The sequence below is a fragment of the Chelmon rostratus genome, chromosome 16, assembly GCF_017976325.1.
Source record: "Chelmon rostratus isolate fCheRos1 chromosome 16, fCheRos1.pri, whole genome shotgun sequence".
In the NCBI taxonomy this organism is placed as follows: Eukaryota; Metazoa; Chordata; class Actinopteri; order Chaetodontiformes; family Chaetodontidae; genus Chelmon; species Chelmon rostratus.
The window spans coordinates 7,471,313-7,496,843 of NC_055673.1; the positions used below are offsets into that span (position 1 = coordinate 7,471,313).

A 25,531-nucleotide genomic window follows, 5' to 3' on the forward strand; every position below is an offset into this window, starting at 1 on the left:
TTCGAGCTCACTTGTGGGCTCTCTGCAGTCTGCTTGATAAGAGAAGAATGCATCTAGCATCAAGCAGCTGGCCTGCATATGTAGGACATGGAAGCATTTTTCTTTTTGTTGTGGAGCAATTTGTTTCAACAAGCACAGGAACTGAGCGGATGGGGGCTGTGGTGTTTCTGTCAGTCATCGCTCACACACACAGAGACACGCAGATGTACGTTACAATGGCTTCCTCTTTGTTTGCGTGATTAGTGTTTGATCCCCAAGGCGGGCTGTATTCTCCAAACAAAATCACATCTGTTCCTTCACACTGGTGGATCGGCCGGTTTTTGAACTGAAGGAAGTTGCGCAGTTCGGCCTACATCGCTGCAGGATGTGCAGTCGAGCCTTTTGTTCACCACTCACTAATCAGTGGAGTTACACTGTTGACGGTATACGTTTAAAACCTTGAAATGAGGGGTGCAACTAGTCATTTTTCAATTAGTTGATTCGTTGTTTAGTCTACGAAAGAGTTCAAGATGACGTCTTCAGATTGAACCTTTTCAGATTTGAAGGGCTAAAAGTCCAGCCCAGTTTTTGCCCTTATTCCGAAAAATACAATATTCCTCTGAAGCTGTTTACACGGCTAAAGAAAAAGAACATTCCACTAATATAATCCCGTTTACGTGCAGCCGTGCATGCTCTGACTAACGAACACAGCCTCCCTCTTTCTTTCGTTGAAAAGGTTGGTGTTGAGATGTTTGCACACGTCCAAACCCCTACCTCTACCTCAGCCTTGCAAACTATTGGCTCGTTGGTTTGTTTACAATACACAGAGGCAAGAGGCCCCGTGTCGCGACCTGCAGTAAAAACCCCAATTAAGGGGTCTTATCCTGAATAGGCTGTATACATGTGCAAGGAATGGCTCTAAAACCAATATAATATCGACATACTCCACTTGATTGGAATATGCTCCATTAGAATAAGGCCTTATTCAGGATATCCAAACAGTATATGCATCTTACATGACCCACATCAAAGCCAGAATTTTGTCACATTCGGAATAATATTAATTAATAATTTTTATATTAGTAGAATCTTAGTGTGGATGTAAACAAAGTTAGTGATATGTGACAGAGAAAAGCAGGAAATCATGTTTTTTGCTCGTAAAACGACTGTAAGGTTGAATCAACTATCAAAATCATTGCAAATTATTTTTCCTCAAAATGACTAATTGATTAATCAGCTAATCGTTTCAGCTCTGCACGTCATGTGCTCTCCTTCTGTAACGGACAGACCTCGTGTCGGGGTGAGCCAAGTTAGATTTAGTTCGGACCACGCCGCTAAGAGGTCTGAGGCGCTCTGTAGCCACAGCAAGCTAATCTTCAGCATCTGCCAGCTAAACCTCAGGTGACTCTCAGACACTGCTAATCCACACAGGTAGCACTGTCACAGTCCACTCTGCGGCACGGCATCAGGATACACCAGTCCGACTATACAATCAGAGCTGTAGTGTGCATATTGTTTAAGATAATCCTGGTTTGCAAGGTTCTGTAAAACCCGTCTGCAGGATTTAAACCTAAACCTGTGTGTTTGTGGACCCTACGCTGAGCCTGGCAGGCAGCTCAGCTCCTGCACCCGTAATTAAACAGTGTCATTAATGTGCAATTACATGAGTCACGCTTAGCCCACATTGGATCCAGTCACTGTTCATGCTGGAGCCCACCAAGAGCTGCCCTGAATTTGTCGTGATGTTCAACTCGGCCCTCTTTGGAGAGATGTCCTGCCACATGCTAAATCATCAAAGCTCATATCAGAGGCTACATTTCTAAAGGATATGATGGGGAAAGACTTAGGTTTTTAGCACACTGTCTATATTCAGAGCATCAAAGCTTGTTTTTTTTTTTACCCCTCTGCACTGGCAGTCTTGACAAAGAACAAATGAATGTTCTCTAATCCGTTATCTGTGGCGTAAACTTGAAAATAAACTCAAGTTACCCCCCCGACATTTAATAACAGCACTTTAACAGAAAGCCTTTTAAATTTTGGTGATAATGGGTCACTAATTTAGTCGTCAGTGGTTGATATCACATTTTGCCTTTGAATAACGGAGGATTACGCTGCCTTTGGATAGACATTTTTCCCCCCCTAAGGCTTATCTTAGCATGACACTAATAACGACCTGCACATCTACATCTGCAACAGTCATCCGACATAATCATGTGACAGGGTGGCCCAGACTGGATTAGAGCCAGAAGATAAAACCCTCCTCAAACGCAACAATGCACTGAGCGCAGGAGCTGATTTGATTTGATTAAAGCAATAATGCCCTTATTGTTTTTAGTTGTGCCTCCAGTTGATCTGTGACCTCATTTTGGATGGGGTCTATTATGCAGAGAGCCGAAGTCCTGACATCGTGTCTGGACTGGCCTCTGTTCCGCCAGCTTCTGCTGCTCAATGCAATCTCTCGTTCAGCGTTTCTGCCTTCATGACCTTCCTTACAGCTCTGATGATGAATTACCAGCGTGGGAACACAGATACTTGCATCATCTTAGCTCTGTTTTTACCCGTTTCCATGATACACTCAACACTGTCTTCTAAAGGCTTTTCTTTCGTTTTTACCTGTAGTTTCTGCTGCTTTTATGAATCTCTTTGTCAAGCTGGTGATGTTTAACCAGCAATGCTCTAAGGTTTATGGGAAATGTGTACATTAAAAGCAGCCTTACTTTGTTTCTTGTAATGACCAGCCTTATCTTGACATATTAGGACATTCAGATGAGTAATTCTGGGAAGTTCTGGTTTCACTTTGGCCCTCCACTCATTTTATTGTGATCATAGTACAACAGTAAATATCTTGTTTCATCTAGAATTAAAACACACCCAGACATTCTGGCTAGCTGACTATTAATATACCCTCTGTGCGCTGCACACTGTGGGCGACGCCCCTCTGGACTCGGGCTGCCGGCTCTCGCACGGCGAGCCTCAAACTCAAACTTCACCTGCCGTTTCTCAGAAAAGTTTCCTCCCGAGTTTTATTATTTTGTGGAAGCGAGCTGAGACGTGCAACTGTTTCATCTGACAAGCAGGGAGCTGTCAGAAGTCTGCTGCTTTGTGAGCGAGGGTGAGATGGAGAGCAGACAAACACAAGAGGAAGAAGTCGAGCGAAATGACAACAAAATTGCTTGTTAAAAGATGAGAAAAATGTATGCTGAACAAAAATAGCCAAACGTTTTGTCAAGATTCACAGCACTGGCAGGACTAAATTGCTAATATTTCACTGAATAGCCATTGTGAAGCTTTTAACATTAAATTAATCATCGCTCTTCATTTTCTTGTTCTTTTTTCATGCTTTTTGTGTTCTTTAATTGGGATCCGTCCTTTTATGTGCATTATGTGCAAGTGCACGGTCTTTGAAGAGCTACACAGTGTTGTTCTTATCCATTAACCTTTGCTGCGTTCGGACAGACCTCGCCCTCTGATTCTCCCTCGAACATGGCTGCAGGCTGACTGGAAGACCCGAGGCGTCCGTGAGCGTCGTGCCGATGACAAAATCGCACACGCACTTAAGCCACCAAACATCCAAACACGCTGACTCCTGGTCAGGATTAGCCCTGGATAATGGGATCAGAGATCACCACCTGCCGCTCCTCTCCCGATGCCTCTTTATTCCTTCTGTTTATCAGCTCCTTAAACCACCATCTCTTCTATCCGACAGTTATGATATGTGTGACTTCTGTCTTCTCTCACCATCTTTGCTTCCTTCCAATCTTTAAATAGCGAACACATTATCCCTGCTAGAAGCAATAACATGTTTGCCTCGACTGAGCAGAATCTATCCTTGACCTTGCCTTTTTTTTTTTTTTTTTTTTTAACGATTCTGGTTCTTATTTATCTTTCTGCAATTTTCCAATCCTCCCTCTTTCTTTCTTCCTTCCTCCTCCATCACTCCCATCATGCCATCACGGGTTCCTCCCCTCACACTGCAGTCCTGTGGCCCGCCGCCTCCCTTGAGTCCAAATCCTCTTAAGGAAAAGGCTTGGATGGGAATTCAATCGCTGCACCACAAGGATTGAACCAGATCAGCCAACAAAGCGGCAAAATCGCTCTCCTCCCTCCTCCTCCTCCTCCTCCTCCTCGCATGCCTCTGCCCCATCTGCTTCTCTCCCTCTCCCCTCTGGCTTTCATCTCAGGTGATAAAGGCCTATTTGTTAGAGCTGGCAGCACTGAGAGACTGGTGTCCGGGATGGAGGAATGTGGCACATCATCATTTTTTTTGTTCTGCACGCTGATAAGTGCACAAATGGCCCGAATGTATTAATAGGCATGAAAATATGGTGTATTTTTTTCACTCTTTTAGTGGAAGGTTTTTAATCCAGCCACCGATTCGTGTCATCTAAAATGCATTAGGTACACAGATAGGACCAGACTATAGCTAGAAACAGGAAACCAATTAAAGTTTTTGGTTAAATAACCAGGATGACTTTAAGTGACTTTGGAGACTCTGAGCTCGTCTTTCACATTTTCCTTCACGGTGGTCCTGAGAGCACAACGCACTGTAACCCCGAGATTCCTCCGGGCATGTCTCAGAGTCTGTGATGCATTTTTGTTCCGTCCTCCACGCCGCTACAAACCCCGTTTCAGAAGCAGGGCGTGGTTTTGTTGACTTGCTCAGATTTTGGTGATATTTTTTCTTGATATTTATGCTTCTCCCACGAGTAAGTAGCCTTCATTGTAGAACAGTTCTCTTTTTTTCTATTTTATTTTGAAAATTTACCAGATTCTCTACACCAACATCCTGTCTGGCTAAAAATCAGATTGACGCGTTGTCTGTCAAAAATGGACTTTTCTTTAGTTTTAACATTCTGGTTGCGTGATTCAGGTGTCACGTGAATTGGCTGGCTTGTAGTTAGCAAAAGGCTAACACCAGGCTAACAGCGATATGTGCGATCGTATCTGAATGGTTTTTATAGCTCTGTTGTCTTATGTGTGACTAGAAGGTTGTTTTTTCTGTTTTTGCAGCAGTTTCTGTATTCTGGTTGTTTTCGTTCTTTGTTTTCTTTGTTTTCTCTCTTTTTTTTACATGCATGTCTTCATTTGCGTGTGTTTTCTGATGCATTGAGCTTTAAGGGCCACCGTACTTCCTCCTCCTCCTCCATTCCATCCTTTTATCTGTTGTATTTTATGTGGTGAGGAAGACATGGGGCAAACTTTGACCCCTGCTGGCCTCGAGAGAGCTTTCATGTCGTGGTGTTAATGATCTGGCAATGAAGAGCTCAGGGTTGGCAACAGATTGGTTGGAGACACACCTACGGTGCAAACACCAAGAGCCGCTAAAGCCGAGCAGAGAGCTGGACTACATTAAAATTTAAAAGTGGTTACGTAGTTCACGCGTAACGCGAACACACGCACGCACGCACACACTGACTCTCTTGTGCACGTACAGTGCAGTATGTGAACACCGATGTGTGCACAGATACTAAACACACAATCACACACACACACACACACCCTGCCCCGGGGGTTTTTACAACACCAGCGAAACACACAAGCTTTTAAAAGGCAGAGTTGATGGAAACCATGCCCTTCCATTGACAAAGTGACAGAGAAAACCAGACTGTGTGAGGTGTTCGAGACATGTTTTGTGACACAGAGCGCTAGTGGACTGTGTAGCTAGCGGCTACAGTTAGTTTTTATGCAGGTTCTCTTGAAGTTCTCTGCATATTAAGTTTCCTGACAAGTGATTGACTAATTGGCCTCTCTTGTGTGGAAGGACTTGTTTTTAATTTACGCTCTCATCTGACTGATCTGAAAGTGAATTGACCCTGTACCCCGACTGTTATAAGACAAGTTGATTAGCTTAGCTCTTAGTCTGGAGCACATGATCAGTGATTAATGACATTCACCCCCTCTCGGGCCAGAAACTCTGAGCATGCCATTGTTTCACAGATTAAGGGCAGTGAGTTTAAAACACTTAACAGTTCCCCTTTACGTTAGACATTAGCGCATGCCGGAGTTGGAACAGCCAACAGGAGACTGAGGACAGAATGTCTGAAGCACTGCGGTGAGGCTGTATCCATCAGATTGAACTCAAAAGACGTTTGGTGTGCGCGGTCTTCAGCATGTGAATTACATGACCGCCATTTGGCAATACTTGAACAACTGCTCAGTCCAAGAACAAAGAGTGCAAAGCATGCACAGCCATCATGGAACAAATGCACACACATACGCAAAGCCTAATTATAGTGATAGGGTTCAAACAAAACACATTCCTGTAGTGTGTGTGCTTTGTTGACAAAGTGCAGTCAGCAGTGCAGGACATGGGGCTCTAAATGACCCCATGGGCCTCTCAGGTGATTATGATACTTGTATGTTATGTATAATGTGTGTGTGTGTGTGTGTAATCTGGACTATAGAGAGACTGCCTCTCTCTCTCTCTCTCTCTCTCTCTCTCTCTCTCTCTCTCTCTCTCTCTCTCTCTCTCACACACACACACACTCTCGTATATGTACTTTATTTGCATGTGCACACAAATATTCATTTCAACTGACTGATCCAGCAGCAGCACCTGTGTTAGTGCAGGAGCGGTTGATATTGCATGCCTGCTGAGCCTTGAAAGACGCCATTGATCCCTTTCCAGAGCACTGACTGACACACTGACAACCTGATGGTGGAACTGTTTGTGTGTGTGTGCGCTCACGTGCACGTGTACGTGTGTGTGTGTGTGTGCATGCTGAAGACGAGTTGATGCACAGGTCAAAACAACACACTCTGCAGTGTGTGTTCGTGAACATGTGGCAGCTCATGTGTTAACATGAGTACCTATATACATATATACACATTTATATATGAGGTGTGTGTGTGTTCACGTACCCTAGGCACACCACTGAAAATGTGTGTTTGCCTGTGGCACAGGTGTATGTGTGCACAGCAGAGGTTTATATAACAAACATCCTGCTAGATCTCAGCTGGGAGCCCCGTGAAGCTTTTGAAGTCTTCACTGTTGTTGAATAATGGCGGCTTTATTTATTTAGGAGTGTGTTTTCCAATGCAAATAAAATGTAATTCCAGTCATCTGATAATGCATGTGATATCCTGAAAAAATACTGATACTGGCTGCCTGGTTTCCGGCCTTTTACCTGCCCACTGTTAAACAGTAAAGGTTAATGAAACAGCCATTCTGAATATTTATATGGATATAAATCATTTAGTTGTTTGCCGGCCAAAAGTCAAATCACAAATCAAAAAAAGAGAGTGTGAGATAAAGGCAGTTGTTTCGGAGGTGGTGGCAGGATGCTTTATATTTGGTGTCCATGGTTAATTTTGGCAGCAGCAGTAGTTAATGCGACATTTCCACAAATGAAGTGCAGATATTTGCACAAGCGAAGCATCGTGTCACGTCTGTTAGTGGAGGCCTCCACATCAGCGAGAGACACAGACTGGACGCATTTCATTGGCTGCTTATCATTTCCATGCAGCGTGTCCATAAAACAAAATCCCTGCTTAGGCCTGGATATCTGTTTTGAAGAATGCTGTGAAATCTGATCTGTACTCAAAGTGCTCCCACAGTGTGTGAAGCGTTTGCATACATGAGTCGAAGTTACTGTAGATGTGTAGACATTTACTTATCGTGTTTATATCCCACAGCAGAAATGGCTTTTATTTCTCACAAACACCATGCACGCTGTAAATGAGGCTCCTGGCATGTCTGCATCCCAGCAGCTACTGTAAGGTGTTGCACTCCTTTGCTAACATTATACCGACCAGTATGAATGGTGGCTGCAACTGGATTCAGTTTTCATTAACTGACAAATGGTTTAGTCTGTGAAATTTCCATCCCAGAGCCCAGTGTGACGTTATAAAATTGCTAGTTTTGTCGACCAACAGTCCAAAACAGATATTCAATTTGCAATGATATAAAACAGAGAAAGGCAACAGATCTTCACATTATAGGAGAAGGATCCAGCAAATGTGTGGCATTGCTTAATAAATGTCTTGGCATTTATTATGTGTTGATGACTAATTGGCTACTCATTTCTGCAGTAATGTCCCTGACGAAGAACATCTAATATAGCTCATTATTCCAACAATATATCTACAGCACACTGCACCATATGCTTGAGTTTAGCTTCCGCAAATAATTGTGGAGAGATTTTCCATCCATCCACCCTTTCCTCTCAGCAGGCTGGTCCAAGGACAGGAGATAAAGAGGGACCTGTTTTCTCTCCTGCACTCCCTTACAGATGGTCTTGGCACCCTCTCTAAGTATCCCTCCTTCCCAGCTTTTAAACCATGAGAGTCTGTCCGCCTGTCTGTCGGCTGCTGACAGCAGCTGAACACAGCGGCGCTTCAGCTCTGGGCCACGTGCTACTCGACCAAACCTCGTACGTTTGCATCAGGGGTGCAGGACGCCTGTTGGCACACGGAGGTAGATAATAGTCGCACATGCATTTATATAGAGGTGAATGTAAATGAAGACAATCCTGCACGCTGTTGCACAGGCAGCACCAGGGGATGTTATACAAGCTCTGTTTTTTCCTCTCTCTAATGTACACAGCAGCTCCTTTGAGAATACCTGCTAAGTTTGCAGCAAAACTATTAATTTCCTGCTCTTGCGTAGACGAAAGGCTAGGGTGTCGTTTAGCGTGCACCTGAGGGCTAAAAGTGAAGCTGAGTGAGTATTAATGCGATGCAGGTGAAGGGCTGGAAAGAAATGAGAACGCCGCACCCATCGAGCGCCAGATGCCCGATTAGCTTCGTGTTATATTAAGAGGGAGTGAATGGAGGAGGGGTCACTGAGACCTTTTTGAGAGAATAAAGCTTTTGTCACAATGCTAATGTTCTCCACAGGTAAGTGGGCACTGCAGGCTCACTCATTTTCAGCAGTGATTTGGTGGGATGAGAGAGGAAGGAACAGAGGGCCTCTTTAGTCCAGCTCGGTGTTGCCATGAGAGCCAGAGGCAGCTGCTAATTAAAGGAAGAAAGTGGTGATGTGATATGAAAAGTATATCTCAGACTGTGTTTGTGTGTTTCTGTTTGTCAGCTGTAACTGCCTCTACCTGAGGCTTTCAAACATCATACAGGTTCCCCCGCGTGCCCTCAAACTACCTGTGAACTTGCAAGTGGATGGCTATGGTCGATTTTATTTATGTCTTTCATTTGTCTTATGCGAAAGTAAAAGGAATTAGAGCCAAAACAATCAACAGAAAAATAACCAGCAGCTAATTTGATAATCAGTAAATGATTTCAGTGATTTTGCAAGCAAACCTTATCAGGTTCAAGCTTCTCAAATGTGAGGATTTGCTGTTTTTCTCTGTTTTTGTTCATCATCGTAAAATGAATATTGTTGGGTCTTAGACTTAAGGTCAAACAACACAAACTTTGGCCGTTTGTGTTGGCCGTGTTTTTGCTATTTTTGCAACCCAACTGAATATCATTTGTTTTTGAAATGTGATCCAATTTTTTTAATTGATTAAACAGTTAATTGATTTATCAAGACATTGTTAGACGAGACCAAAGAAAAATCTAAAAGAGAGAATATTGACGTACATTCATCAGGTGGCTGGAAACACGACTACAAATGAATGTTGCTCTGTAACAGCTTGATGTGTAAATAAGCAACTGTTTGCTGCCATGTTGACTTAAAAAGAGGCGATATGTCAGTGTAGGTGCTCACATCTTGTTTCTGCTGCCCTCAAGTGGCCAAAAAACAAAAATAACATTATTTCATCAGTGCATGATTTAAACATCTAAATAGGAAGCTCACTTGTTTAAATTAGTGAATTTAATCATTTTCTGCATAATAAGACACTTAGCTTGTAGCTAATGTAGATAAAGGTGGGGAGTTTCATGATTCAAGCAGTGATTGGTCAGCTTGGGACCAGGGAGCGATCCTCCAGCAGAGGGTTGAACTGTTCGCACAACTTCCGTTTATCAGCTCGTTAAACAAGTGCCGTCTCTTATTCATACAGCTGCTCGCATTTGTGTGTACACGGCTCGACTCCATTTTGAGTCCCCGCGAGTGGTTTGAGCCTCTGATATGTGGTATTCATGATATGGGCTGTGCTATCACTGCCAGCTAAATGGAGAAACTCCAGATTGTCCTCATGCTGCGCCTTACTGCTTTCAGGTTATTTGAGTCTTTGAGATACCGAGTATGAAACCAGTTTTATATAACACACTTAAATCTCCCTCTCTGCGTTTGCGCCTCGCCTCTCTACGCTGCTCGGCTTTTCTCTTAAGCTTCATATTTCTCTCCTGTCTGGAGGGAAGAAAGCTGTTGTGCTGCAGCAAATCTTTCTCCTCAGCACCAGAGATGACTGGAAGGTGAAGCCCATTTCCCAGTGTCTAGAGTTTCACAGCTGACAAAGAATCTAAGCTTTCCCGTGCGTATCAGAAGCCGTTTAACGGCGCTGAGGAATTTCCCCAATTCCCAACCGGTGGACGGGCAAGCGGGGAGGGTGCGATTCGTCAAAGGGTGCAGCAGAGCTCGCCAGGCCTGGGAATCTGCAGAGCTCCTTCTTGTGCAGAAGGCAGAAAGAAAGCCAGTTACGGTCCATGGAGCTGGATACCACAGCACTGAGGTATTCTCTAAATAGGGCCATGTTGAAGCCACATGAGCTCCACATTGTTCCCTCTTTATGAGGTCTGGCAGCGCTGAGGGAGAAATTTCACAGTGAGGAGGTTTACATTAACTTTACGTTAAATCTGATCGGGGCCTCTGGAGAGCCACTTGACAGGATCAGACGGCCTTTAATTAGAGCGGTGAAATATTTAGCGGTCTGAGATGAAGTAAATCAGCTGTAATGTGTTGCAGCGGGTGAGAAAATCCATATTCTTACACTGACGCACTCGCAGGGATGCATACACGAATGTTAGCTTCCACTTCCTTGAACAGATCGGGGTGAGCGAGCGAGGCGGCCAGCATTGTTCGCTCTTGCCCGTCAGTGGTCTGTCCGCATGTGACTGTTGTTCTTGGAAACCATGAAATTGACTTTCTTCCTGTTGGGAAGCAATACTGCAAGGGAGGAAATCATAGCCGCTCCATGTTGTGTCTTACTGGTCTGTGGGAAGGAAAAAACAGAGGAGCATGTGGCGCTGGTTCAAAAGCAGCACGCTATCGTAGGCAGGGTTAGGATCCCGGCCATGTGCACTGTTTACATGGGATGAGTTGGAGTAATATACAGCTGGAGGTGACTCAGTAAGCCCCTCTTAAGCTTTTTACTTGTGTTAGCTGTGGTGCCACAGTGCTAGCATAGCTAAAAACACACTGTGGATGGTTCATTGTTTTTGTTCCTACCTTGTCCATCAACCGAAAATTCCCCCTACAGCCGCCAGTTTTAGCCCTTGATGCTCTCTCTGGGGCAGAAAATGTTCCAGTTGTGCAGCGCAGAGGCAGCTGATCTGTCGTATATTTCAGAAAGTCTGTGCATTCGCTCAGCAGTAAGAGGGCTCAGCCGATCAGCAAAGGCCTGCTTGTCCTGCAGTCTTAGACCGTTTACTTAAATCTTTACGGGGACATAAAGTGGTGCTAATGCACCCGTAAAAGGCTGGTCTCATCCTTTTAATAATGGTGTGCAGGGCAGTGTCAGAGGAACAAAAGGGTAACTCTTCTTTTCACCAGCATTCTCACGCCCATGTGAAAGTCCTGTCGGCCTCCGGACTTAACGGACATCCAGAGGTTTTGGTATTTGGAAAAATGCTCTGACAAGAAATACAAAAGGGAGAAAAGATTGGGTATCTGTGGCCATTAAACATCTGTAAAAAGCCCATCCAGTCATTTCATTATGAGATGATTGGATGACCTACCTGCCTGTTTACCTACATACCTGCCTACCTGTGTGCCCATGCAGTTACTGTGCATGACCTGAGTCTTCCACAAGACCATGCAGATATATTGCTAAGGCCAAATTTCCCAATGCTAACATGCTAGCTTGACAGAGTAAGTGAGAACTAACAGCAGCCATGTTTGTTGTTTACATTCATCGTGGTCATGTTGGTGTTTTCTTACATGTGAATGAGACATGAAGTTAGATACAGTTAGCGGTGACAGAGATGCGCTGCGCTCCACCCCTCAACGCTGTCTCCAGCAGGCAGTGTGTTCATGAGCTTTGGGGGGAGTGGGATCGCAGGAAGGCCTGAAGGGAGGAGGTGTGATTTTTCGGTCGAATACTTCCAAAATCGAGCTTAAATCTTGCTGCTTTCTCCAGTGTTGCCAACCCCAGCTTTAATTCAGTTGACGATGAGAAACAGGTGATAGTAATCAAGGTAATTTAACCCTGTAATGTAAAATTCCAGCTTCCCAGCATGCAAGCTGATCGTGCACCACCTGCTCAGTGCAAAACAGTAGGGAGCCCGAGTAACCTAGTAGCCGGTGGAGGCAGTCAAACATCTAGCGAGCCAAGAGACCCACATGTTTGGACTCGCATTAGACAGGAAGAGGATTCTCTCCCATGTCGGTCTGTTGCTGATGGTGTTCGGGAACATTATGGACAAGTTAATAGGTTGCTCTATTAGTGTCAGAACCAACGCAGTACTTTCTGACCTCTCCTTGTCTGTGGTTTCAGTCCATTAATTCATGCTCAGGCGTAAACCTTCTGAAACAGTTCTAGAGTATAAACTTTTATTTTGAAAAAGACGCCTTCTATAAACCGTACTGGAGTTCATAGCGTTGCTCAAACAGGAGTAAACAGTGCTTTTGTTGGCGACTGTTTTCAGCTGCGGATAAATACACATAAATACACATTTGGTGCCTGTGAGTATTTTCGGCGGCAGGATGGTGTATGTGGGATCGACTGAAAATAAACTGCAGAGCCCGTGTTTATTGTAATGAAGGAACTCGTCAGCCAGCGTCCCAGTGTGGCTCACGCACGTGTTTGTAATAGTTTTTAGTCAACAATGGCGCTCTTTGGTACAGAAGATTAAGCTTTATCAGGCTTTGGCTGCACAGGCACTTGTTGGTGAGATCAAGTCACTGTTGGTTCTGGGTTTTGCTGACAATGATATAAACACATAATGTCACTCGACTTGTCTTTTCAGTGTGCACATCTCTAAAAGCGGTCCACTTTCAGCTTTAGTTGAAAGTTGCACACGGCAGACTATGGTGCAGACAACCCCTGGAAGTTTGAGCTGGAAACCCCTCCTGCCCCTGCCAACCCGCTTATGGAGGGGCTTGAGCCCTGTGGAATGTGGCGTATGCCTTCCTGTGTCAGACGGCCGTTTGTTTTGGAATAGGAGACGATATGAATCTGAGCCGAGCGCGCCCACATGCTCAGCTTGTGCTCAGGTTGTTGACGGGGGGCCTTTCACCTACCGAGGCAACGTGATCTAATCCTTTTAGGAGCAGGGAGAAAATGAAAGGAGTTGGAAAGGGGGTGGGATGAATTCTCAAAGGATATTCTGTACATTATATAATAATAAAACACTGCCATGCTGTGTTAGAGATTTAGTGTTTTTTTTTATAAATATCTGCAAGCTAATTGGTGGCTTACATGTAAGATAAGTAGGATAGTGACGTGTCTCATATAGCTCAAATGCACTATCTGAACTACCTTCATTTCACTATCTATCGCTAACTATCTCAAGTTATTAGTCCCAAAACTGAAACTTGTGTGGTTAAGTGAGGAAGCGGCATCCAGAGTGGCAGACCGTAAATGTCAACTCCATCTCATCCGTCTCTCTTTATCTCAGTCGCACTCTCATTCGTATTTCCTCTCTGTGCTCTCTGTCTGTGTCGCTATCCCACCCACACACATGCACACACACACACACACACACGCAAATGCACACAGCGACTTTTACCCACCACAACTCAGCTGGAGTGGCTCCAGACCTTAAGGGCTCAGAGAGAGTTTGATTTGTGTTGACTTCCTGCAGGAACTCCCCCTCTCCTCAGCCCGCGGCTCAAAGACTATCAATTAGTTCCTTATTATGATCCCTGGGAGGGCAATAAAAGTTAGAGTGGGTTCAAAGAGCACAAAGACACACACACACACACACACACACACTAACCTCTTCTGGCCTGTTAGAGTTACAGTTTGGACATCCTCTGCTACAGTCCCGTAGGTGGCTGTTACTTCCTCTTCTTCCTATTTACATTTTCCAAACAATGCTCACCACCCGTGACCTGTCTTCTGTCTGTCTTGCTGCCGGTTTATTCAGTTACCAGCAGGTGCTGGTGGGACAAATTTAATGTTTGGGTGTCGCCAACTCCTTCTGTCCTCCACAATAACAACACCATCACGGATCCGGCTGCTATTCGTAATTCTTCCACGAAGGCAGCAGCCGACTGTGCTGCTGATGGCCGATGCCGCGTGAATTCAGGGAAGCCAATTTGTCGCCCCGTATAGCGATCAAACTCTACCAGATTCGTCTCCCTACTGTCTGCCTCTCCGAGCATCAGGGAGGCTCTTGTTCCCTTCGTCTCCTCCTCCTCTCAGCCACAACGGCGTCTCAAAGTGGGAAGAAGTTTCTTTTTTTTCCACTTAAAATCCCGTTTGAAGGTTTTCTCCGAACGATATGCTCAACATAAAAACACAGGAGTCTGCAGGGTAATTATTTCAACTTTGTTCCTGAGAAAATGAGTTTTTTGTCAGTTTGGTATGGTAGATCGCTCTAAATGTCATACTAATGAGCCTCAGCCACTGCACAGCTGTGGTTAAGAAGCCAGCCAGAGGTGCGAAATGACAGCTGTAGAGATGCAACTGAGAGCAAAATGCCAGACCTGAGTCACAAGATAATCAAGAATCAGACATTTAATTTATATAAACAGCTGAATGTATCATCAGCTGTCTGCAGAGCTCGCTCTTTACTTTCAGTCTCACTTTATTGTTGTACACATAATTTTCACCTTGTTGACTGGATGTTTCTTCTTCTGGCCTCATTATGAGCGTAGGTGCTAGCGATGCTGCGAGCTAAACACACTTTCAGTATAATGAGACAGCACTTTGAAGATTTTGCCAAAAGGATTTGGGAAATTGGAAAAAAGAGTAAAATACATGGAGTGCAGTTAGCTGAATAGCTTCAGACAGCTAGGACGATGGCTAACGTGGTTATGTTAATATTCTAACAAAGTTACAGGTAAACAATGGATGTAAAGATGTCAGTTAAACTGAACTCAGCTGAAACCAAATCGCTGGTGGCAGAATATTTCTCACGCTGAACGGTGCGTGTAAGTTGGTCTGTAGTTGACTTTTCTTTACCTTTTTAGGTACACAGTGTTTTTTTATGTCAAAGTTTCTTCACAACCTTGAAATGTGCAAATGAAACTCTTGAACCATCATCACAAAAGGTGAATTACAGCATTAGAAAATAACTGCACAACAAAAACAGAAGATACGAGCCTGTGCACATAAAAGTGGAGAAGGAGGAGTTACCTACGACCCCCGGGGTGCATTTTGACAAGCAACATCCAATCAAAGAGCTTAAAATTCTGTTGTGCTGTGTTGTTGCTCCTAAAATATGCTGTAAAAAAAACAAAAAACAATACTGTCTGCAATTTTGCATGAATTCAGAAGCTCTTCTTCTCCATGGCACTGCAGCAGAGACTTGTGGGTATTGTAGTATTGGGTTGTAACAGACTGAAAGAAAAGCTGGATCTCAAAAACTAATTTGGAATAATTAATAATAGGAAACGTATAGAGTTTAGTACACAATCTGTGAGTCTATCAGCACCACTTTTCTTCTTCTTGTCCCTCCAGATGGAGCAGGAAGACTCTCCTCCCGGCTCCTATCGCCTCTTCTTCTCTGCTGTGTTTGAGTGTCCTGTCTGTTTTGCAGTGATAAAATCCAGGTCGTAGAGGAGGCTCGTAGCGGGGGTCGGGTTTGTCGACAGCAGAGTGAAACAGGGCAGAGCACAGTTGCTGCCTGCTTCACTGTGCTGCTGTATTGACCTTGTGTATGGATCTGTGGCAGGCCAAGTAGAACAGATAAAGTGAAAGCCAGCAGGCCAGTCTGCCACCTTTACTTTGTTAATTAGGGATTAACAGGCTCTTTCTATGTCTCTCCCTCTCTCTCTCTCTCTCACACACACCCTCCCCTTCACATATTATTGAGTTCTCTCATAGACACAGATATTTGTTTGGCTGGTTCTGATAATGAGAACTGATTTCTTTCAGGGGAGAGAACGAAGCGAACAATGCACTCCACAGAGTAAAGCTATTGCTGTGTGCATGAAGAACCTTGATGCTATAAAAGTTAATACACCAAATACACAAAGAAAGCCTCCTTTCACCAGAAAGGACTGTAGTAAACCCGCACTCAACGATAGTTTCATGTTCATTAGCAATTTCTTATTTAGGTAACATAGCTAATAGCTTGTTCTGTCTCATAAACGGTCACATATTTTCAATTGACAGTGATATAAAACAGAGAACAGCAGAACATTTTGGAAAATGCAAACTTTTAAGCTCTGACCTAGATATGGTTAGCGTAGCTTAGCATAAAGAATAGGATCAGGGACAAAGAAATAGTCCAGCACGTAACCTCTCGTAAAAACACAACCTTTTAGCATTTATAAGCACTATGTAAGCATTTAATTTATTGCACACTATAATGTAAATGTGCTGTTATTTTAAATAGTTATAACCCACAGGAGGACTTGAAGTTGTTCAAATACATTTATAAACACTTCATTAGGTAGAACTTATGGCAAAGCTGTTAGATTGTACAACCGTACCAAATGAAGTGGCTGGTTCATGTATATCTGCTTGCAACCACTACAGTGTGTTATAAACCACTTATTAAATGTTTATGTTCTTATAAATGCTGAAAAGGCTGACTGAAGTAAAGTGTTGCCAACAACTGGGATGTTAATGTGTTTTGAGCTTTGGACGGGCTAGCTGGTCTCCCCCCTTGCTTTCAGTCTTCATGCTAAGCTAACCTGCTGCTGGCTGTCGCTTCATATTTAACGGAAAAAAATGAGAGTGGTATCGATCTTCTCGTCTAACTCTAAGACAGAAAGCAAAGACGCATATTTCCTGTAAAATGTCAAACATAATCCTTTCAAATGTAAGGCTGCAGTCTGGAGACAGACTCGGAGCAGGGGCAAAGAAAAAGGAGGACTGTCCATTGTTCCCACTGCCTATTGTCCAAAAACCCTGCTGTGTCCCCCAGAATGTCCCATTGGGCCAAAAGCCCATTTGTGAGACAGCCCGTTATCCTGAAAACGAAAGCCCACCGCTCCATAGGCCAGTTGTTCCGAAAATACACACTCTCCCTGGAGTTTTTTGCCCTAAATATGTTCATGTGTTTGAACATGTAGGAAAGGACGATGTCAAGTGACCTTCGTCATGGTAACAATAGTCAGGTGACCGTCGTCATAGTCAGGTAACCCATGGTAACAAAAAAAAAGCAAACGTTCAACAAAAAATACTTAGTTAGGAAAAGATAGTGGTTTGGGTTAAAATACGTAGGTTAGTTACATCAGTTAGGTCCCTTACATAAGTTGGTGATAACAGTGTGTATGCTAAGCTAAGCTAACTGTCTCCTGGCTAGAGCTACATACAAACAATGAGCTACTCCTTTAAAAAACTGGGCCGAGATGACATTTCACTGATAAATGAGTCAAATGAGAAATCCATTATGAAAACTGCTTTTTTTTATTTATAATTACTGTTATTTTAATTTATTGATTTGTTTTAGCGCTGCCGCCACCTCGCCAATGTAAACGCGCTCGCTGATGTTAGTGCATTTACCGCAGATATTCACGTTTAATACGGAGAACGGGCCGGTCTCGCTTTTCTCCTTGATCCTTGAAGTTCTGAGGTAGACTTGTGGAAACAGTTGAGAACCAGAAGCAGACCAATGAAGGAGGATCTGAGACGCTGTCTGTCTGCCAGCCGCCGTGCACTTGTTTTCCCGTTTTTTCCCTCTCTCTGAAGTCGTGTTATGATGTGTGTCTGCGTATTCATCTCACGCCTTTCAGATGCGAGAGCTGGATAAGGGTTTGTGTGTGTGTGTGTTGGCACATATGTGTGTCCCATGGGTGCTTTCATGGACATGGAGATGTTCGTGTGTGTGTGTATGTGTGTGTGTGTGCATTCCTTTGAGGAACACTGCTTCCCCTGGTCTGACTTGGAGTTGAGCTAATATTTGTTGTGTTAGAAGTGAGAGCGGTGTGTCAACAGTAGGAAGTCAGCAGCCTGGCGGTAGTTCAGATGACTCCATTTTTCTCCCATATGCATTTCTTCCATCCATCTTTTACAGAAAGGAGGGAGAGATGCAAATATCACACCGACACACACACATACTGGGAGCACATACGGACCCAGTGCCTTTCAAGCCCCGCTAGGCACGGATATGGTGATTTTGACAGGCTTTTAGCAGAGCATCCTCCAGGCTACAGGATTGTCTGCAGCAGTGGGTTATACCCCCCCCTCCTTCCCACTCTCTTTTCCCATCCTCTCCATCTTTTTTGTCCACCCCACGCTCACACTCTCCTAAACCCCTCCTCCATCACATACTGTATGTTCTGTCCAGTCTCAGCCTGTCTTCTCCGGGTCTGCAGGTCAAAGCAGACGGAGTGACAGACAGACACAGAGACAGTGTGGAAGCTGCTCTCCCGCTGGCTTATGAGTTCATTAGCAGGCAGAGATGCCAGTAACGGCAGCTCTTATCACAGCTAATAGAGGGCATACATTACTAGCTACTAGCTCATTATGGCAGCTCGCCCTCCTTCTTGTTCCCTTTCACTGCCTCTAAGCTTGGTCTCAGACTTTGTAGGATCTGCTTGTTAAGGTGTCCAAATGAGGCTGTCTTTGTGTGTCTGTGTGTCCTTGAGTGTGACTGAGCATAGCAAGGTTTTACCAGTTATTCACCCTAATGATGAAAAGACTCAGATAGTTCCAACAAGGCCATGCCAAAGCCGACAGAGACCAGAGTAAAAAAAAAAAAATTAAATGAAATCTATGACTCAGGAACTCTAAGGTTTGGTGTCAGAAATGCGTTTTGATGATGTAGGGGGTCAACTCTATTATCAGAAAATCAATTACTTAAGTCAATGCAGATTGAACTTTTTTTAAATGCTGCTTTTGCTGCTGCATCTGTGGCCACAAATGGCAATTACAGAATAGTCTGAAATGCTGTTGTAGCAGTAGGACAGGGGTGCCATTAAAGCAACAGTGGGCAGGATTTAGTGGCATCTAGTGGTGAGGTTGCAGACTGCAGCCAACTGCAACCTCGCCTCACCCCTTCCTTATCAAGCCTGCAGGAGAACCTACTATAGTCGTGAAATGTGCTCTCTAGAGCCAATGTTAGGTTTGTCCATTCTGGGCTACCGTAGAAACAAGGTGGCGCAACGTGGTGGACTTCATGAAGGAGGACCCACTTTCTCTGTAGATCAGAAGAGCTGTGTTAGTGCAGGCTTGCTGGTGACAGTTAGTAGATGCACAGCTGTTTTTAATAGTCCGCTACAGGATTTCACACCTCAGAAAGTTAAAGGGATTTTATGTTTCGTTGTGACGATTGTCGGGTAAACGATAGCAATACCGCGTTCTCATCTCAAAGTGATCTTGTATCTTGATCTAGAGGGATGGCGTTGCCTTGTGTTGTAGCAAACTTTGGCGGTTTGCGTTCTTTGCTGAGGAGCGCACAGATGAGTGTTGATGAGCCTACGCGGGGGGGAGATTTCGGTTTTTATATGTATGTGTGTGTGACCCACCTTTTGTCATTTATTTTCCTCTGTGTGGCTGCACAGCAAGGCGACATGTGTCTTTGAGAACGTCGCTCGGGAGATGTGTCTCCTCCTCCCTCCTCTACAGTGCTCCAAGGCCTCTTCTTTCTGAAGCGTGGTCCTTTTTTAGCCCGCTGCTAAGTGTGTGGCTTGAGCTCGAAGAATGACACTTGTCAAAGCAGCACTAGTGGAAAGTTCACCCTCATTGATGAAGAGTGACCGAGTGTGTCTTTGACGTGATTAAGTCCACAAAAAAAAAAAAACATGCTGGTTGTCATGGTGAAGGATTGTGAGCATCTACTTCTCTGCAGAGTTTTTCAGATGATTTAAACCAGATACAAACACCAGTGAAAATCAAACAAAGCACCAAACATCAGTTATTAACAATAACGGATAATTGATGTGCATAAGAGCAGATGACGAGGTGATTCTGACATACATACTATACAACAATGGTGGGCTTACAATCAATACAGCAACTCAATAAGCCTTCAGAAAGCTCTGCTAAGGATCCCTCCACTACAATTATTAAAGTACATTGATTGCTGGCTGCTATAAAAAATGTTTTTTTTCATTTCACACATTCCCAAAGCTTAAGTATCACATCAGTTTTTTTTTTTATTTTTTTAGATTTAGTGAATTAGGACATAGTCAGCGAGGAAAAGAGCACTGTTTTGGTTTCTAAAAAGGGGTGAGTCAGTGGACTTTTGCTGTATAATACATGGGAATCAGAAATTGTTCTGCGTCACGGGAAACCTTCTAACATCTATGTTTAAAATGAAATAAGTTGCTAAATTAGGTATTTCCAACTTGATCTATTTCTGTTCTCCAAATAACGCTGCAGGATTTTTTCCAAATAATTGCTCCTTAGGCTAGAGCAGCCATTGCTATAGAGAAGCAACCTCATAAAACGTGGAACTTTTGCAGGGCTGCATCTGGTGCATCTGACTAGTTTTCGGTCCAGCCGGCCTTAGTTGTCAGAGGATTGATGTCTGGTTCAGCTCAGACTCGGTGATAAGGGCAGAACGCAGGGACCACCTGTAAATGTCACCGGATTGATAAAGAGAGAGAAGTTTATCAGGGCTGCTGTGTTTGTGTACACGAGCGTGTGTTGGTGATATAGAAAGTCAGCTTTATCACGTGTCTGTTGTCTCTCCACGCTCGCTGGTTTGTGTGTGTCTGTGTGAGTCAGATAAAGTCAGTGAAGTTTATTGACTTCAAAAAGACCATTTCCTCCCTTAGATCTGCACTGATTGGGTGTTGCAGTGTTGCTTGTACAGTTGAACCTCTCTAATCCATAAGCACTTTGTTCAAACTGTGGAAACATGAAGATTACAGAGGATTCAGTGTCCCTGCAGGTCAGAAATGAATAGGTCCTGCTTGTGTACCTCAGTGCTCATCTGAAGGGAAGCATAACTCTCAGTTGGATTTGGCCTTACTGCCACTTTCAAAATGAACAGTTTGACATTTTGGGAAATGCGCTTGTTTGCTCTCTTGCCAAGAGTTAAATGAGAAGATTGATACCACTCTTGTGTCTCTGTGGTCAAAAGGAGGAGCAGGTTAGCTTAACTGCTTAGCACAAACACTGAAAGCAGGTGGAAGCGGCTAGCCCGACTGTTTAAAAGGACAACAAAATCCACCTTCCTAAAACCTAAACATTTCTAATTAAAACAGCAAACCTGTTGTTTTTACACACACAAATAAAGTACATTAATTAGTGAGCTATTGAGTTGCTAATATGTGGATTTTGTTACGTTTATGAAAGAGCCAGGCTAGCTGTTTCCAATGTTTGTGCTGAGTTAAGCTAACCAGCTGCTACAGTTCTGAACAGATGAGCGTACTTCTCAAAAATATTTCTATTTCTTACATATTATTCCATATTTTTTCATGTTTAATACCCAGCACTGACCAACTTTTTGTCTTTCTGCCCAATAAATACAAGTTAATGTGAGTTTTGCTCTTTTGCTTTTGTAATGTTTGAAATTTACTTTGTACCAAAAGCAAAAAAAGGGAAAAAAAATGGATGCTGTGCAGAGCTAATCAATAAGAAACTACCTTTCACTGCTTACCGCTTCTATAAGGTGAATACTTTGAGCTATAGGTCCAACAAGACTTTATAAGATTAGCGTGGCATTTTCCACTATTTGCTAACATCCTATACGCCAAATAATTAATTGATTAATCAAGATTGACTCATTTCATTATGTTGCAGCCTTTATATCGTGTCTTAAGTGATTCTTGGTTAAAGAGAGAAACACTAAAACCATAATTACCCTTCTGCTTGTGCACCATTATTCAGATTATTCACCCATTTATTAATTTAACAAGCGTTTGTACAGTTATAATACTGTATCTTTGAAATCTGTGTTTAATAGGCCTAAGGGGAGTTAAAACTTCACTGCTAATACTTTAGCTCTTTGTGCATTCCTTCAGATGTCTGTGGGGTGTCCATGTTCTGTGCTCAATTGCTCACTCTCCCGTGTGTGTATGTATAATCAATGAATCAATGAATGCTTGCATACATGTGTAAAACACGTCTACTCATGCATGCAGTTGTGTGTGGCCTCTATCTCATTAGTGCCCTTTGTCGCCAGTTGATCTGTGGCCTTCCTCCGTTCGCTTCATTGTGCTCATATCGCCGACGCATAAAGACCTGTGGACCGCATGGGCCGATGAATTGGTTCGCAGGCTGTTGCACTGGGTGGGGGGTGTTTGGAGGAGAAGAAGGCAAGAAAGGTTAAGATAAAGTTGCTTTGAACAAATTCTCTCTTTGATCAGGAGGCTCGGCGGTGAAAGGCCTTTTCTTCGAAAAGTCAGAGCCAGTTGAGAGAGGAGAGATGGAGATACGTATTGTTCTGTTTCATCTCTTGTCTTTCTTTTTTTCCTCTTTCTCGCTCTTGTAAGCTGTGTGTATTCCCTGCTTCTTTGTTATGGAGAGCGCCAGGCCTCTCTTTCCAGACTCCACGCAAACACACACATGCATATACAATGGCTTGAAAGCACTACTGAACACAATCACATCGAGAATGCAGAGTGTAATTGGAAATGCTGAGATGCAGCAAGGATGCAGCTGGTAAAAAAAAAAAGGCATTTTCTCTGATCTCTTCTTGTTTTTAGAGCTAAAATGATTTGTTGGTTCACCAATTAATTGATCAGAAATTTAATCCCCAGCAACTGTGATAATTAGTTCATTGTTGGAGTCGTTTCTAAGCAACATCAAGTCTTTTTTAGGTTTTCTAACTTTTCCTTTAACTTCAACCTTAACTTTATGGAGCAAATTACAGGCAGGGGAAGCACAGAGGACACTGGTGAACATAAGACACATAAAACATGATAAAATATAGAAAACACTGACTGTTCGATAATGAAAACAACTGTAGTTGCTATAAACCATGTCCAAACAAAGAACAGGCGTTAATGAGGAGTCGGGATAATTCCTCTACTGGCTTTCTCACAGCATGCCTATTATTTGCTGTTAACAAAAACTCTTATTTCCTGCCAAGCCAATTGATTATTTCCTCCAATCCAACTTCATTCAGCCCCGGGTTTATCAGTACAACATCCTCGGTGCAGACCTGGAACTGTAACAACCAGCTTAATGGGTGCAATAGACACAAACACACAGGGATGATATATTGTGGGGTCTCTCTTTTGTCCTCTTTTTTTCTAAAGCAGGACTATCAGTATAGAAGCTGACCACAGATTGGTGAATAGGGGCTGAATGGATGTTACCATGGATTCCTTTATAGCTATTCCGGTCACACACACTCAACACAACACATGAATAGTTATGTGTGCCATGCACACTCTTGTGTAGCAGCTGTAATATTGATCCAGCATGCGCACATCTGCCTCTCCGAGCCACTTAGAGTAAAAACTCCACTTTCTTATCTTATTTCTCGTTAAAATACCGACTTGCACAGCGTGTGAGGAGGCGCTTTTTAAACAAACAGGCACTGTTAAACTGTGCTCTTTTCAGCCAATCACTCCATTAAGCCGGAACACAAACATTCCCACCGCTCAGGCTTGTTGTCTAGGCGACGATGCTCTGGGAGGGGCTTTGCATTCTGATTGGACAGTCACCTGTGCATGTGTGCTTCATTTAAGTCATAAAGAGAGGAATGTAACAGTGTGGCTCCGTCTGTCTGCCGCTTTGGTCCAGACTGAAGTATGTCATTAATTATTGGATGCACTGTTATGAAATGATGCTAAGCGACCATGATCAACGTCATACCTGCTAAACCTCAGCATGGTAGCATCGTCACTACATGTTGGCATCCTAAAGTTTAAGAGTCTTCTTCTCCTTTGATAGGTGCAAAACACAGGGTGATCTGTTCATACTACCCATCTCTCAGACACACACTCAGCTGAGCATTTGTGTCAGCACTGCGCACTAATTCTTCACTTTATAGCGGGTTCAAGATTGTTATGTGGACTGTCGTGGCAGCACATAGTGATCTCAGGAAGGCGAATTTGCAAAGATTTGTGCTAATTAAATTGCACCGATGATTTGAGCTTTGAATTGCTACCCAAGAGGATTTTATGTTTGCCAATGAGAGAAATAATTACCAAGTGAAGTGTCAGTCTCAAAGCAAAGAGGTTGCCATTAATGATTTAAATGATGCCATAAATCATAGCTACTAGACTTCCTGATTCATATTTATCTGAATCAATGAGACAGTGAATGTGTGGAAACAGTCGAAGGTCTTCACGTTGTTGCTGTGGTGCAGAATGAAAACTTTCACATGGACTGAACAGAGATGTGTACTGAAACCGACATTAATCCTCAACACCTTGCTATCTTGTTGTCTTGCAGATAGCACAAGCAGCCAAGACTTCCTCTCAGGCTGATGACTTGTACCTGGATGACACAGGCTCAGGAGGTTACTACCCTGAAGACGATGATGACTTTAACTCAGGGTCTGGCTCAGGTGAGACATATTTACACACACACACACACACACGCACACACTTGCATGCTCATCAGGCCAGACCCAGAGGTCTGATGACATTAATTTTCAAGTCTGCTGCAGGTAAGTTTTATGAACGCTAAGTTTTTCTGAAGCTGTGCTATCACCTCCACCCTCGTCTCTCTCTCTCCTTTCTCCTCCTCTCTTTGTCTTCTCTTTTCTCTTTCTCTCACTCGATTTCAATTGAGATTGCCTTGTCAGCCAGTCTGCCTTGGGCAAGTGTGCAAATTTTACACGTCTTTTTTTTTTTTTATTAGCTCCTCTGCTCTACTTGCTTTAAGCACCTTTACAACGCTCATTCCTTTGTCAAAAGTAACTCTTCTCTCTGAGAGTTTTATAACTGCAGTGAGAGAAGGTCACACCAGGTGAAAGGAGACGGGGCTGTGATCGATAGCCCTTCCAATACTGTATATATGCCCTATTACTCTGCTCTGCCACTCTGTATTCTATAGGAGATTCAAACTGTAAATAATACATTACAATTAAATCCATTGAGTGTGATGTCAACTAAGACAAACTATGTGAATTGTGGGCATAAAACATTATAACATGCATGCTCACATTGTACATATTTGCACATACACACAACATTATTGTTACATTTTGCACCTCGGCCAAGACATGTGCTGTACTAGATTTACCACACAAACATTTTAGATGTTTTACACTCTGCCCTTTAATGGAGAGACATGATTTACCCGTCACCCTCTCTCTCGCAGGAGGAGGTGAAGAGGGGGTGGAGGAAACGGTGACTATCAGTGCGGTTTATTTTGAGCCCAATGCAGCAGAACCCACCCAGGACTCCACCAAAGATTTCACCCCGAGAGTGGAGACAGCCACGGTCAGAGAAAAGGCCCGGGACAGCACACCCAGGAAACCACTCAGAACAGAGGTAAGAAGCACACCCGACATTGACATTTTGGGA

General features: G+C 43.5%; 1 protein-coding gene across 1 annotated transcript in view; it reads left to right on the top strand.

Annotated features, from left to right (window-relative positions):
• sdc2 (syndecan 2) overlaps positions 1 to 25,531 on the top strand; it is a 45,341-nt gene that overhangs the window by 12,481 nt on the left and 7,329 nt on the right. Inside the window, exons 2-3 of the mRNA XM_041955366.1 lie at positions 24,453 to 24,567; positions 25,326 to 25,498. Of these exons, the coding sequence (XP_041811300.1) occupies positions 24,453 to 24,567; positions 25,326 to 25,498 (288 nt within the window). The remainder of the gene's footprint in view (positions 1 to 24,452; positions 24,568 to 25,325; positions 25,499 to 25,531) is intronic.